This window comes from Manduca sexta, chromosome 10, assembly GCF_014839805.1.
Source record: "Manduca sexta isolate Smith_Timp_Sample1 chromosome 10, JHU_Msex_v1.0, whole genome shotgun sequence".
NCBI classification, from domain to species: Eukaryota; Metazoa; Arthropoda; class Insecta; order Lepidoptera; family Sphingidae; genus Manduca; species Manduca sexta.
This window is the reverse complement of record NC_051124.1, coordinates 13774349-13791159: the sequence shown is the minus strand read 5'-3', so window position 1 is coordinate 13791159 and position 16811 is coordinate 13774349. Positions and strand designations below refer to the sequence as shown.

Below are 16811 nucleotides of genomic sequence, written 5' to 3'. Positions count from 1 at the left end.
TAAGTGAATCAACTTGTTGCATCAGATATATTATCACAATACAATAACACATCAGTGGAAGCGTCTTCTAGGTCTATGGTAACCGTACTAAACTAAACTACAAATATTTTATTAGACGCCTTAACAATGATCGTCATTATAGGGTTATTATAAAGTAAATCGCCGACTAAACAGCCTTAATTTAACAAAAAAGAAAGATATCTACATACTTTGAACGAATAAGACAATGTTAGAACTAAAAACAGCTTTATCATGAATAATATAAAGTAATAAGATTACATTTACAATACCCTAGACATTTATAAAATGGAAATACGAAATAATTTTATCTGATTTAAAATATTATCTCAGTAACAGACTGCTTATAAAACTAATACGAACAAAAACACCCCAAAGCAACATAATATGAGAGTTTAAAATCCGTGGTGCGTTAATAATTCTTTTGTTTTTATTCTGTGTATCATCCACGAACGACGCATGCGTATTTATTTTTCCAACGTTTAAAATCGTTGTATTTCAAAACCACAGATTATTTTAACGTGTTCCTGCATTTGCTAATGTAATTAACGATCGCACACACACATAATCACGCATTTATCCCCGAAGGGGTATGCAGAGGCATAACCAGGGCAACCACTTTTCGTGAGGATTCATCCCATGATGTGATAGGGGGCGAGCCTATCGCCATATCGGGCACAAATTTCAGATTCTGGGCAGAAAAAGCCAAATATCACTTTCGTGATTCGAACCCAGGACCTCGAAGCGCTGCCGTACCGCGCGTTTAGTACAACTACGCCACCGAGGCACTCAAAATCAATAACAATCACAATTATCAACTATTATTATCAAATATTAAACTTATAAAATGACCTACAGCATTATATTTTGATAATCATTTTCTTCACTAGTTAGGTTAATTTATAGTTAATATAATCACAACAATAAAAACTTTGCAAAGAAACCACGAAGTTTCTTCCAGAATATGAAGTTGCTAACTTGTAAATTATGAAAAACATCAACATTAAAGTAGTTTAGCTAAGTTTAATGAAAATTATCTGATCACAATTTACAAGACGCCTAAGTAGTAAACGTTCTAAATTAAAAAAAAAAAACGCGTTGTTTGGTTTGCTCAAATAATAAATAATTAATTAATGTACAAGTAATACATATTTTTTTAAATTGTTTGCTCTTTTAAACAATAAGATTTTAATGAATAAATGCATCACTTGACAGTTAATACCGGCAGTAATATTTTTGAATTTAGATGAAACAGTTGCCATAAAAATAGTTTAAACTGTATTTAGAGGCTGGAAACTGTTGGAAATAACTATTGAACAACATAATATATGCAAATTACATTAAGAGTCCCTTTTACCCGACTAGGTCGTAAACATGAATACATTACGCCATATTACATCATAAACAACATCCATATAATATCAAGGAAATGCCTTCAGTGACTGTATCGGGAAAATAATAATTAATTTCCCGCTTTGCAATCCTATTAGAGAGACAATTATTTTTGTCTTAAATTGAATTTTCATCAGTCAAAATTAATATTTCATCGATTACCTTTTTTACTGAAAATCACATTAATTTCATGTTTTAAAAACAGCGTAATGCGAATGGAGCATGGGATGGAGAAAGAATCTGAATACAAGCCTCTTTAAGTTTTTGAAAGGTTTTTCACTTGTATAGCGTGTTCAAAGTTAGAAAAAGTAACACTGACAAATGTTAGCAGTAGTAGATAATAAATCAGAGAACTTTATGTCCCGGTAGATCTGAAAAAGATAACACGTGAAAAACATTCAGAATGTACTGAACATTGACAATTCAACTTAATTTATAGCCTAACATAGGACCTACATATATTTTATTGAGCTCACTACAACGTATCTCTGAAAATATTTTTTAATTAATATTATTTTGACTTATCATTTATATTTCTCTGTCGTGTCATGACATTTACATGCGCATCCACCCCCATTCCTGCTTGTAGTCATCATTTAATACAATCCAATAGAGCCTCAGGCCTTGTTGAGAGTGACACAGTGTTACACGACACATTGATAGCATAAACCAGTTTTATAATAGAGTATTTTCATTTTGTACATAATTTTATTTTTCATATTTCAAATATTATTGTGAGCAAAAGTAGGAGCATGGTGAGGTTATCCCTCTCTTTCTTATGCATGCAATATTACGGCCTGTGACACCCGGTGACGTCACAGTTTACTATTACTGTTATTTGACAGCTATCTCTTCCACCAACTTTCATAGCATTATAATTTATTTATTATTACCTGCATTTTAAAAATCTTTTTTGCTAAATGTATTTAAAAATTTGCCAACTAACCTATTACTGAAATACAATCACATCACTAACACAACAATCACATAATTACTGTCTACGATTAGGACTAACATAGTGACCACTAAATAATGATTATGACACGGCTTTTAGCAGGAAAGCCGCTAAGTGTTTGCCCCAGCATGAATTAAATTTGTAAAACTAATCATTGTCGCTAGATTTAAGTGTGTGTCGATCAGTGGCGAAGGATGACATTTTCATAGTATAAAGTGGAAATATATAGCTTAAAGGGAACCCGACACAACATACAGGTAACGGTTTGCAAATCGTTCTAATTACACATTACATTGTATTTTATAAACTGTGGATAATGTAGTTAGTTGTACAATTATCTCCGATATATTATATGCAATTTCACTTTTATATAATTTATTGTACAATTGTTTTTTATCCCAAATAAATAAAATAAAATACATAGATGACCCAAGGGAAACCAGCAGGAATCTGCTTATCTAAACCCTATGCTACTGCCGTCGATAAGTGTCTCTAGATATGTCTAAAAGGTATCTATGTCAATATAGGGGGAATAAAAACTTATTGCAAGCAACACGACAAGAAATAAGGTATATTTTTAAAGATTTATGCAGCTATATTATAGCAACATACAGACCATAAAACTGCTGTTAAGTGTATTAAAGTGATACCCCAGGACACTTTTGTAAATATAAAATTTTATGTCTCCTGCGAAGTCGCCCGAAGATGCAAATATGAAATTCCATACGGATAGTGTCCTACATATGTTCGACGTTTCCAAGGTTTGAAGTAGGGTTGTAAAGTTACTTTGCATCCGCCTTTTTAATAGCGGAAATTCCGAAAAAAATCGTATGTCCACCTCCGCATCGGCTTTTATAAATTTATTGCGGAGTTGGAAAGGTTAACCCCTAAGAATATTTTGAAGGCGATAAAGCTGCAAAATGATGTGAAATATAATGTACCACTTCTTAATTTTGATTACGGTGATAACTTATTTGTATAAGAAAGTGTTCACTGTACCTATTTAGAATAAGTTTAACTTTCTATATCCTTAGTAAATCATAATTTTATATTATATTTCCATTTTCAACCTCCATACTTCCCTCCGTTACCTTCGCATCTGCGGAGGTATTGCTATTAACCTCCGCATCCGTCTCCGCTAAGTTACAACCCTAGTTTGAAGTCAATTTACGTGCAACCTTCGATATTAGCTAAGCTTTCATACTTCAAGGATTGTGAGTTTTGATATTGATGCTAGTTCCTTTACAATGTCTTTGGTCTCCTCTAAGCGATTATGTATAATAATTATGATCAGTGAATATGTGTCTAGAGTTTTTATTGTTGCTTTAAATGCAGTAATGAAATTATCCATTTTTGTTCTTAAACTGCATCAAATTATCACCTACGCAGTCCCCTTAAAATGTCCCAAGAAAACGCGACTGGTAAGTCGATGCTTAAATTTTATATATTGATTGACAGACCAACCTATGCAGTCCTCATAGAATGTCCCAAAAAACACAACATGTATGTCGATGTTTAAATTTTATGTTTGTGATTGATTGAGAGACCAATGCACCAGTCACGTGTTAGTTTATCAACAAATCCCAAATGGACAGTCGTGACGTGCTTTTGTCACGTTCTGAACATATAGGTATTGAATATAAGCCCGACGAAGCGGTTCAAATTCAACTGAAAGCGATGCAGTCGGAAAGTGTATACTGTGACGTAGTATGTCTATTATAATAGAGCTAATAATGCGCAGAGAGCGCGCATATAAATGTACGCAATTAATGATGTAAGTCTGTATGTTTTATTTGACAACCAGCACTTAGACCTTGGTTAAAAGAGGTCAATAGTACCTAATAAAAATTCCTGTTACAATAGCCATTGTCATGTTAAACAAACAGATAAATAAATCGCAGTAATCCAAAGAACGTAAGATTAACACTAATTCACAGCTATAATTACGAGCATCCTTTGTTTATGGGCCGTTAAAAAGTTTATTCTGCGCGTGCGACATCGTAAAAGCGAAGCAATCAGAATAATTTATAATGGTTTGTATGTCACAAATTAGGTTAATTGTTCACGAAATGTATTTGTTTGGCAAGATTGGAAATAATTTTGGAACGGAGAAATACTCACGCGCACGCTTTGTCTCCGATCGGGTAGGCAGAGGCGCAACCGTTGCATCTACTTTTCGCCCTATGAGTTTGATGAGGGTAAACCTATGGCTATATCTGGCACAAATTCTAGACTCCGGGCTGATACTGAGTAGAAAAGTATTAGTAGTACGGTGAGCTTAGTACTTAATACTTTCTTAACTACAGTTCACTGCTCCCTCCACACCGCCGGAGACAGAAACAGATGGATAAAGATCGTTCAAGAGCAAGTGATACAGAAGGAAGGTCACCCTCAATACTACCTTAAGGAATACTACCCAAGAAGTACTCAGTATAGTACCCCTTCAACTATTTCAGCAAACCAGACCATATCATAATTAATTATTAAGTAAAATAATTTTGATAAACAAATTAAGTAAATATGTTCCAAATTGAAATTGGAGTTAACTTATTTGATATGTGAGCTAATTATAATTATTCCAATAGATAATTAATCCTTTATAAATTATCCAAGTTTATGAACGTAAATATTATACAATCTGATACTCATTTACAATTTATATAAGCGTTTAGAAATTCTACCTAATGAAAGCAAAGTCAGTCCTAATTTGGTGAAAAGTGTGGCTATAGAAATTAACAAGAGTTTCGTCAATTAATAGACGCCGAAACCAGATTAAATATTAAGAATGTACTCGTTTTTCGAGAGTTTATTGTCCCCAATCGCCTCATTGATTTGTCTCAGATTTTAAGAGAAATTTTGGCCGAGGACCGTGAATTCTTGAGATTGATCCGTCGGATGGGAAATCCTTGTGCATATTCGATACATTAAACATATCAGCTCTAAGACTTTCTGTAATATTACAATATTACAATAAAACTATCAATGCTATGCACTTTTGTTTACTCCTTAACGAAACGTTTATGTTCATTATTGATTTTTATTCCATTTTTCCTTCACTAACCTTATTTCTGTTCATCTAGCCTGCGACCTTTGCATCTGCTAACCCCTAATAATTATTTTTAAATGTAATTATTTAGCATTTATTTTGTTAGTGAATGTTTTTTCTTTTTATACGAGAAGGGAACGTGATCCCATTGCACCTGATAGTAAGTGAAGTAGCGTCTAATGTCAACTAACTACAGACGATTATTCCTTGCCAGTCGACAAAATTATGCCGGCTTGTTCGAAGCCCATCCTCACAAGCGTTACACAAACATGCAATAACGTCTCGTCTGAAAATGTATGAAACTTGTTAAGTTAGTATGTAAATATAAAGTTTCATTCATAAATCTTTTGCATACGACAACGGAGCGAAGCACTCGCTTATGATAATATGAAATGGCTAAAGGGGTGTTGTTTTACTTGACACATCTGAACCTTTTTGTGTTTATTTATACGCGACGGGATAAGTATAAAATATCAGTAGATTTTTATAAACGTGGTTTCGAAAAAGGATTTTGCGTATACTTTTACTGATCATTCCATTACTGGCCTTGTTATGTACAGTGCAAATGAAATATAATAATGATAAATAGCAGACGTTGTGTCGTCCATTGAAGTACGCAGAGTAATCTTGATGGATTTATTCGAACGACTCATCCGTATAACATACCCTCACTAGTAGGTACGTCTTTTCTCACTCCCCGTACAATATTCGCCATGCATTCGGATCCAACCTGTGAAGGTCCTGTTAGCGACTGCTATATGATATTTTCGATACGCACTCGCCTTTGGCAAGTTCACAGTTACGATGGAACCATTTCTAAAAAGTATGCAATTTTATGTTTATTTTGATTTTTTCATTTATGTATTGAATACGTTTATCGTTTCTCTTATTCATGATCAAAGTAACGAACCCATTTTAGTAGAAAGAAGTCGAAGTACGAACTTGGGAACCATAGGAAATTGTTTACAATTCGGACTTGTGTCCGATCATTGCTAGAGTTTGAAATACAAAGTTTACCGCGGTTTAGGCTAACTTCAGTCCAGACTACACGAAGGCCCGCTGGGAACGAAGCTGATGAAAGGATCTTGTTTAAAATGTTTTCAGAATTGTTACAGTTGGCCCTCTGTAGCCCTCGCCTCCATCACAAACTTTTGCAGCTCGTGTTAACTTCCAGCATACTTTTAGAAAAGGAAATTATGTTACTAACTTTATTAGTGTTTACTTATAACTTTTTTGGCCGTGGCAAAAGTGGCTAAAAGTAACTGCCTTACTTGTTAAGTACACCAAATATAACAGCAGCAATTATTTAATAGGTATATATAGGTATACATTGTTTTAGATCTATATTCAGGTACGGGATTTATCTTTAAATATTTCCTATTCTAATATATCTGAATATGTTGTAGTCATTAATATTATACCCAAAATATTAAATTTTCCCTAAATATAATGATTTATAGAATATCAAAAATAATACAAAATGTTTTATGATACACCGGTTTCTCTGGCATGAATTATTCAATTCTAAAGGTTTATTTCGTGCACACAAAGCCGTTGTAATTCGAAATGTTACTGTAAGCCTGTCAAATAAAACAGCATTCCATTTAAATTCGTTTGATGTAATATTGCCTACTTGATGTATTTCGTTTTGTTGTCAGATAATGTATTTTTTTCACGGTGAGAAGTCGGTACCCTGGTGCACTTATACCTATCCCTTCAAGGATAGACGCATTATGAATGTATAAGTTATTTTAAACTTTTAAGTACATTAGTATTCTTAAATTGAGGTTTAGATTGAAATTATGCTTATATACCTACTAGATTTTACTCACGTCAATTGAATGCGTGTTTCCTTTTTTTTAAACAATTTTAATTGTCGCTTTGCAATAATTGGTAAATGGTCATGACACGGTATGCCGTGATGTTATATAGCCTGTAGGTTTCCTCAGTAAATAGGCTATCCAAAACTAAAATATTTTTTTAATTCGAATCAGTAGTTCCTGAGATTAGCGCGTTCAAACAGACAAACAAACTCTGGATTACTGTTAAGAATATTATTTTCCGCGCATCAGCCTTGGGAAGTTACATAGTACTAAGCGATAAGTGCCTTGTTAACACTAATTCAGGGATTAAAACCTAATAAATATTAACTTTTTACTATCGCCTATTAATAAAATACCTAGAAAATTAGGAATACGCTGCCAGCTTTTAAGAAATTGGATATTAATTAGAGTAGGGAAGATTATTTGTGTGTAAAACCATCTTGATTACCTTGGAGTGGTGGTGGAGTTGCATTACATATAGGGGCGTAGCTACCGCCGTATGAGCCGTGTCAATAATACGGGGCCTGAAACTCCTCTTGGCCCATACTTACATTAAACTAAACGGGCGTCCAAAAGCACGAACTGCCCTAAGGGGCCCCTTAACAAATTTTGTTATAGTGCCACTCTATGGCAAGCTACGCTACTGACTGCCTGTATCTGGTACGATAGTGACTGGGGTTCCGGGTTCGAATCTCAGGTCGGAAAAACTAATATTGGCTTTTTTGTTTGAAAAGTACATACTCTGATTGAACCTCGAGGTTCAATGAGGTAGACCTCATCATGCTGCAGGATTGATGTGTGTTAAACAACCTGGGATTGGAAATAAATCTTGAGAATAAACGTAGCCAATAGCGACAGTTTTCCTAGATAATCGTGATTAATTTCCTCAAGAGGAACGCGGTGATTTATCTCTTTTGCCATCACTAGTTTTTGCCTAAGTTTTCATCCATACCTTTCGAACCCTTTTTGCCGCGTTAAACATGAATTTCCGTAAATAACAATTTTAAATATGTATATTGTATAAGCTTCTAGAATTTCGGGTTTAACCGATGAGTTGTGTTTCATTTTCATATATCGCACCTTTAGAATTACAATGACGCAAGTTAATTACACGAAAGTCCAAGATGCATTCGATAGTTTATCATTTTTCAAATGTTGTGATTTATAAAGTTTTAACGGATTTTTTCACTTACGTCATTTTAATTCTAAAGGTGCGATATATACGATTCATTTTCATATATATTTTTTACAGGATTAGGTAATTATAAATAGTTTTTTTTTTGCTTGATATTACGTATTTTTTACAGCATGGGGACCAACCAACACATGGATCACTAAGGCGGTGCCATCTGCAAAGCGCTAACCGTATATTTCGAAGCTATCTATCTATTCAAAATTTAAAATAAACATAGATTTTTTTTTACATCATATTTGTACAATGTGTGATCTTTTCTGTCGTTGTTTATAATTATTGTTTAAAAATGAATTCCTATTTCCCTTGGCCACGCCATCACGCGTGAACGGCTGGACCAATATCAATATTTTTTTTTTGTATTTGTTATTGTCAGGAGAAGATTCTTATGAACGAAACAATTCAATAAATTGCACGGAAAATTAGAACATTTAAGAAAACTTAACGAAAATATTAACTTTATATAACTGTCAATTGTTTGAAATACCTGTCAGCGATTGACAGAATGCGCGCTGCAAATTCATAGTTAAGACGGGACAACGTCTGTCGGGTCAACTAGTTGCACAATAAAAATGCCACGCAAATTGTCGTCGATTCCATGCATCTCCTAAACTATAGATCATTTTGATAAACAGCTAACACTATCCGATTTACAGTCTAATAAAGAATATTTTGGTAGAAACAATTTCAAAAAGACCTAAAATTTATTATTTTTAAGAAATTATTCGTAAATCTTGCACAATTCCGTCCGTAACTCTTGCCCTAAATGTATGGAACGAATGCTTAAGTCCATTTGCTCGGGGGAAAGCCTTAATGGTAAATGATCGTAGCCATGCCGCCCAGAAAACATCCCTTTAATTATAACATAGGGTGAGTTGGGATAATACCGGAATCTTCCGCATATTTTACTACAATTAAATCAATTTTATCAAAGAAAAGAAAATATATACATTATATCAAATCGGAGCTCAACTCTCTTTTCAGTATTAGATCCAAGACAAACTTTAGATTCCATGTTAATTGGCTTAATAAGTACAGTCCAACCCGTTACAGATGATTTCAAAGGGTCTGAATTGCAAAAGGGTAAATGAAACGTAAAATCTATTTTTTTGTATATAAAATAGCTTAATGTTATTAAATAGCTGAATGGTTTGTTTGTTTGAACGCGCTTATCCTATACGTTTGTTGCTCCTTTGTAATGTTTTCTGCTAAACAGCGGTGTTGGTTACATTTTTATTAAAGCAGTACACGTGTAACTTTACTCTTTATTTATTTACTGTGTAACTGTTTCCTGTTCCTCTTGAATAAAATAAAAAACTTAATCTCAGGAATTCCTATAGAGATTTAAAACATTTTTTTACTAATAGGAAGCCACATTAGTCCTGTGTGCCATAGGTTACTTTTTATCCCGAGAAAATATTTAAACCGGAAAATCCTTTTCACGCAGGCGGAGCTGCAGGCAAAAGGTAATATTTATATAAAGTTGTCAAAAACTATCAAATTGTATAAATTGTTTAATAGACGCCAGATTTCACAATTATGAATCAATGTAAATTTTGAACAAAAATTCTCTTTTGTAGGGATAATTTTATGACATCGTATTTTTAAAAATGTATTCAGAAATGGCGGCAGATAATGCTATTTTTTATTTTAGATAAATAGATAGATAAAACCTAAAAGTGTACAACAGAATTTGTAAGGGTGAGAATGTATAAAAAAGAAGTTTCAGAATAAATTCGTACTACAATTATCGTGCCTAGCTTTATTCTGAATTGCTAACCCTAAAACAATGTTTTTAAATGGTATTTGGATACTCATATTGTTAAAGCATATTTAATTTAATTTAAACTACCACTTGTATTATTCTTAATACAGAAGCCTTTTAGAGCGGCCAACCAAGACGAAATTAAGAATTAAAACATTTTTACATTAAATTGCTTTCATTATTTAAATTAGAAATTTTAGAGATGGAATAAAAAACATTTCTATTATACAGAGCGGATTATTTCTAGTGGAATCCGCTAGAATTACTAGCGCTATATAATTTTGTAAGTCCCAAGGGCTATTATAAACATCAATTAACACGTAAAAGGCTCACCAGTCTAATTAAGGAAAACCTTGGAAATAATATTATAATGCTACGTTTACTAATATAAATAAATATTTTAAATTTATCATCCTATCTAGTTATAATATCAATTCTTAATATTATTTTTTTAAAGGTAGTTAGTTCTTTTATGTCAATTTAGAATTATTTTAATTGTGCTTAATTTTTATATAAGTTTGTTTTCTATATTAGATCTTGCAAATACCATAAATACTTTCAAAGCAACTAATTACACTTTTATTGTCATCATTTTATACATCATCACATTGTTTTCTCAATACCATTGCAATAAATGTCGAACATTTGCGTAAACATGAGAAATCATTATGCAAACCATTGCAATAGTTAAAATCGAAATCAAATTTCAATTCAAACGCCAAACGAGTAAACTAACACGCAGTACAGTTCTATAATTTGTCTCTATTTGATGAATAGCCCCGATTCAGGTAGTCTATCATTGTGCGTAATGAAGCCTCGAGTTTCACAGTGACGCTGTGGAAATATCACCCGCTAGTATTTGCCACGTGTAAAACGTTATACGAAATATTCTGCATTCATCTTGCACACGCTTTTGTGTTGTAAATGTTGGTACATAAATGTGTAAGTATTTTAGCTCTTCATAGATGGAATTTTTTTATTTGATTATTATATTTTTCGGGATAAAAGTACGCCGTGTATTTTACCCGGAACTCGATGTTGTTTGTTTTAGTTCAAGCATAATCCGTACGAAATAATAAATGGTAAATGGTTGGATATTATATTTGATATACGCCCGGATAGTAATCATCGTACCCAACGTGTTAACCCTCAGTAGCCCACGTAAGTGTGTCGCGTTCCAGGATCATCCTGTGTATATCCGGTTTGAATTGTCCGGCATAATTGTGTAGACTGCCGAGGGCTAATCACCTCTTATTGTCGACATTCTATTGGACGCCACTCCATTTATCAAGGTTCAGTGGAGTTACTTTCCCGTGCGTGTAAAAAAAAATATAATAATTTCCATAATTAGAATTTAATGGTTAAATTATAAAAACTCCATAAAAAGTGCAATACAGTGAGCGTTATAACCATTATAATTTTTGTGTTATTTTAGCGCATATAAAAATACATATTATAACTACATTTTATTTCAGCTGACACAGGAGCGCACCGCACGAGCAAATATGACCAGCAAAATGTGTAATAGTTCCTTTGTAGATTAAATAAAAACAAAGGATGCAATACAATTCCCATAGAGAGTAGACACAAACGAACCTTGAAATTAGCAATTGGAGCTGTTGCTTTTCCGTCGACAATAATGAATTTCCTTAAGGTTATAGCTTAAGGTACATTTTTCATACATTTTGTTTTACCTTTAATCTGGGTAACTAAACTAGTATTGACAAGTAAAGAATTTAAATTCACGTTTGGTTAGTGATTAGTTCTCGCAGTTGAAGAAAAACGTAAAATAATTAATATGCATGGATATTTCGGCCTTTAAAATTTAATACGACGAAATTTTAAAGGCCAAAATATCCATGCATATTAATTATTTTTACGTTTTTTCTTTCCAACTGCGAGAACTAATCACCAACTAGACGTGAATTTAAATTCTTTACTTGTCAATACTTGTTTAGTTACCCAGATTAAAGGTGAAACAAAATGTATGAAAAATGGACCTTAAGCTATAACCTTAATCGTTTGTTTTTGTTTATTTTGATTGAGGAAAATTGAAAATTATGGAACTGATTGCATAAGATTAAACCAAAAGTACAGTTAAATAGCCTGTTGCTTATAAATTATGGTCTGTATAGTCAGGTACTCTTAGATATCAGATCATTTTTTTTTATTTTCGTATAAACGCCATCTCTGAATTTATGAAATACATTGATGTCGCATTTTCTACAAGAAATAACATAAATACTCAATAGATTGCGCTGTATACGAAAGTGTCTTCCAAATATACAAATCTACATTATGAATGCTCAATAGATGGCGTTCTACAATAAAAATAAAATTTCTAATGGAACGTACACGACAAAAGCTCTGCCATTTAGTGAAGCAATCTGAATCTTTATACTATCAATAGATGGCATTGTTTTTAAATTAATAAGAAAGTGAAAAATAATATTTAATTGATTTTTGTTGTATACCTGGTGGCTCCAACACCTAAAAGTCAACAAATCAAATGGTGTAGAATTCTATCACGCCCTATAGTATTTACTTACATTCCATGACAATGTGAAAAGCGACAAAAAATCATAATTATTTTAACGAGGTAATCTGTTGCTGTAATTAAATGTTTACACACAATTTTTGTGGAGGTAAAATAATGATTTAATAATAAAAAATCAAATTCTTAGTATTAATGGCACATAAATGCCAATAAAACAACAATGTTTATTTAGTATTAACTATTCATATATTTCAATAGTATCTCTTATAATTAACTATTTATCTAACGCTCCGCGCTTAATATTTGGTTTAAGTCTAATTGAAGACGAATCAACAGTTAGTGCCAATTAACTTAATTATAATCAACAGTCGAACAAAATATCTAAAAGATTACATTTAATGACATAACTAAATGTAAACTTAGAAATTGTTAGCGTGCTTCGCCTCTAAAACCTTGCAATACTGGTTCATAAAAAACTATACTATTTAGTGGGGAATGTTAACTTTGGTATAAAATATTAATTATAAACAACATAACATAATCAAACTCAAATACACTCCAGAAACGAACTTACATCGAAAGCATAAATTAGGAAAAATACTGTTTAATCAATAGCCTATGTCCAGTTGGTATATTTACAGAACTGGGCAACTTAATTCTACTCTAACAAAAGACCGAAGCGCGACGAGATTGCACTGTGCAACTACACATAAAATGAATGGAACATTGATAGAAAATCTGATATCTATGCACTAAACAATCGGTTGAATTCAATGTTCTAACGCACCATGTATAGGCTCTACATGATCAAGGCTTAATTAGTAGGTACCGTTATTTCTCTAATTTCTAATACAGATATATTTTGTATCTAACATTTACGGAAGAATAGAAATTATTTGAAATATGGAACGAACTCGAGATTTATATTTTTCTATTAATCTAAAAATCATAAAAATGTTCACATTCTAAGGTTTTTAAACTCTGAAGTTTACTATGATTATAATTCTTCGATATCCTTGAATCAAAATTAATCATGCATGACGACATACTGTTATAAAATTTGGGGAAATAAATTATTTTTTAGTGTTCGACGTAAAAATTTCAGAACACAAAACGGTAAATACACATGTTTATAAATTTCTCTATATAATATTACTATTGCTATATAAGATGTAGAATAACATAATTTGAATCAATGGATTGAATATTTGAGTTCTTTATATCAAAATGTCCATTTTCATATTTTATTCTACGTCTCATATTAACATTTGTATAGAAAGATGTCTGAAGTAAGCTACGTTTATCACAACATTTACAAAAAGCTAGTAGCCTAATTGTAGACATTAACAATTCACTTTCAGTATAACAACATATAAAAGAATCGAATATTCTCTCTAGATTTACTATAGAAATATATATCGAATTAGCATTTTCAGTAATCAGTCAAGCGACCTAAGAAGTTTTATACTAATAAAACTGGGACATATAGAGAATACCTGAAGGTACTGAAGTATAAAAGATTCACTCACACTATAGCGAATATAGAAACGTAGTGCGTAGAAACAACTCGGGGAAAGATATTGCACTAAGTAGAGAGCAAACAAGCGAACTACACTTCCTAAAATCATAATCAAATCCCAGTTTTTGGTCATCACATCAGATCTTTTTTTCCGAAAGCACGAAGCTGTGAACCTTTGACGATGGTTATAAGGTTGATTTTGGCTTGGTTTCAAGCTGTGGAGTCGTGCGTGGATGGGTTCGGGATGACGGTGCCCGTCGCTTGTTGCTCTCGCAGTCTCCTCACTTCCCTCGCGGCAGCGGCCAGTTCGGCTTGCAGAGTTATTTCTCTCTCACGTAAAGATTTTATTTCATTTTGCCATGTCTGAAACAATGATACAAATATTTTCTTTATACGACGAAACATATTTTGAAATACGCATAAAACAGCCGCAATCAAAAGAAAATATGAACAAATGATCGTGTTGCTAGCTTTTAAGCGAAAAGAGTGAGCATTTTAAATAGAGAGATAAATTATCGTGTCCGCCTAAAATTCACTGACGGAAATATTTCGTTTGTGTTTTGGAAACTTTTACGGATTTTACTTTAACGACATTTGTGTTTTGATAATTTTGTGTGTATTCCGCCCCATGATATGATAGGAAGCGGGCCATCATCATATCGGGCACAAGGTTCATACTTCGCGGTAATACTGAGGAAATAAACCCAATATAATTTTGCCCAATCTGGTCTTCAAACCCGAGACCTCAGCACTGCAATGGTACCTTAATGCAACTACGCCACGGAGGCAGTCAAATTGTTTAACCATTAAAGCATCGGAATGTTTGCCGGCAAACATGACAGCTACATGACATTACGCGTGTCACGGAAAAATAACTTTATTATATAGTATATACTTTTTGTACAACAAAATATATATTATTTGAATATATTTATTTCTCCACTTTTAACATAAAAAAAGCTATAATTTCGAAACGGGATAAGATAATGAAATGCTTGTTAGGCCAAAATATGCGCCATGTTTTGGGCAACACAAAAGTGATGAAATTCCAAAATGGCCAAAATCCGAGTTATTTAGTTCTCCACCTACAACGACGATATATAATGTGATAAAAATGATACTCACAATATTCTGTTTGAGCAGGTCGAGCTTGTCGTTCTTGAGGCGGCACACCTCCTGCCGCAGCAGGTCGTCGGCGCGCGGCGCGGGCGGCGCCTCCCCGCGCGCCGCGCACCCCGCGCCCGCGCACCCCGCCTCCGCGGACGACATCGACTCCAGCCCCGTGTCGCTGTCCACGTACAACGCGCCTGGGGACGGACGATAACATTAATTCGTTGGTAAGGAACTACTTAATAGCTGAATACGGATAATTGAATAATTCTATTACCTAAAACTAGCGCGTAGAATACATTCACATGTGTTAGTGAAGACATACGTAATGACAACGCAATGCTCACGCATCAACGAAGTTAAAGAATATAACATGATGTTTGCATCACATTATATCTCTATAAATATAATACTATATTATGATGTCATTTTAACTTTGCGTAAAATAGGGTGTCAATATTGTGAACGTGCCAGCTTTAGTTAACCAAACTATTAATGTATGCGCAGGAGCGGTTAAAATGATAGCTTATCAAATAGCCGTCTTGATACACCATACGGTAATGTACGTGAATACGCGTTTTGCGACCATTTTTGCGGGAAAATTGTTTATATAAGTTTAGAAAGATATTGGGTTCCTCATTGATCATTTAACCGCCCGTGCTTGATCACTAATTATAATAATTTGTATACATTTGTCACAATTATGCTATGTAAGTTTTGGAGAAACGCTGCATAACTATCACAAAGTAAAACATTTGCAAGAAAGTGATTACATACACATTTATTCTATATCTATAAAATACAGTGCAATAAATATAAATTAATGTGCGTTATAATGATGTAAAATAGTTATTTCGTTATTTTTTTTTCCTACGAAGATTTTATTAATAGTTTTTATGATCATAATATCGTACCTTTGTAGGTAAACAAAATGTGGTCCTTCGAGCCAGTTAGTAATCTTATCGTTTTCAGACTTTTGGGAAAAAAACTCTAAAAAATTATCTTTAATTGTATCAATTTTATTTTTATAACAGTCATTTATTCTTATTTATCGTTATTTTTTAATAATATTAAATGCACTAATATCTTTATAATATGTAAGTATATTTATAACGATAAAATCTATTTGACATCTCGAGAAGCAAACAATAACAATATTTATAATCAAATTTAATAACCATAATTCAAATAATAATTGTATGCCTTTATTGCACATTGAAAGCTTTTATGTAAATACCAGTTATATTTTGAAGATACTACATAAAATATACAGGATTTGTAAAATAGGGCCATGCATTCATAACATAAGACACTAATACAACATAAATGCTATTTACAACGAAAACTACAGGACTAACCTGTTGCACTTTTACCACAACTCAGCCAGTCCTTGTCGTCTAATTGGAAAATAATTTATGTTACAAACAATCCTAAAAATCTTAAAAATAGAACTTATGACGGAACCAGTTGTAGAGGTCATTTTGGCTTCTACAG

At 32.9% G+C, this 16811-nt stretch overlaps 1 protein-coding gene across 1 annotated transcript; it reads right to left on the bottom strand.

Annotated features, from left to right (window-relative positions):
- Nucleotides 1-12911: 12911 nt before the first annotated feature.
- On the bottom strand, nt 12912-15514 carry LOC119188961 (rap1 GTPase-activating protein 1-like; the record flags this gene model as incomplete). The annotated part of the gene is given in 2 exon segments (XM_037437288.1): nt 12912-14570; nt 15333-15514. Coding segments are annotated over 2 exon segments (335 nt in total), but the record flags the coding sequence as incomplete, so codon positions are not given.
- Nucleotides 15515-16811: the final 1297 nt, after the last annotated feature.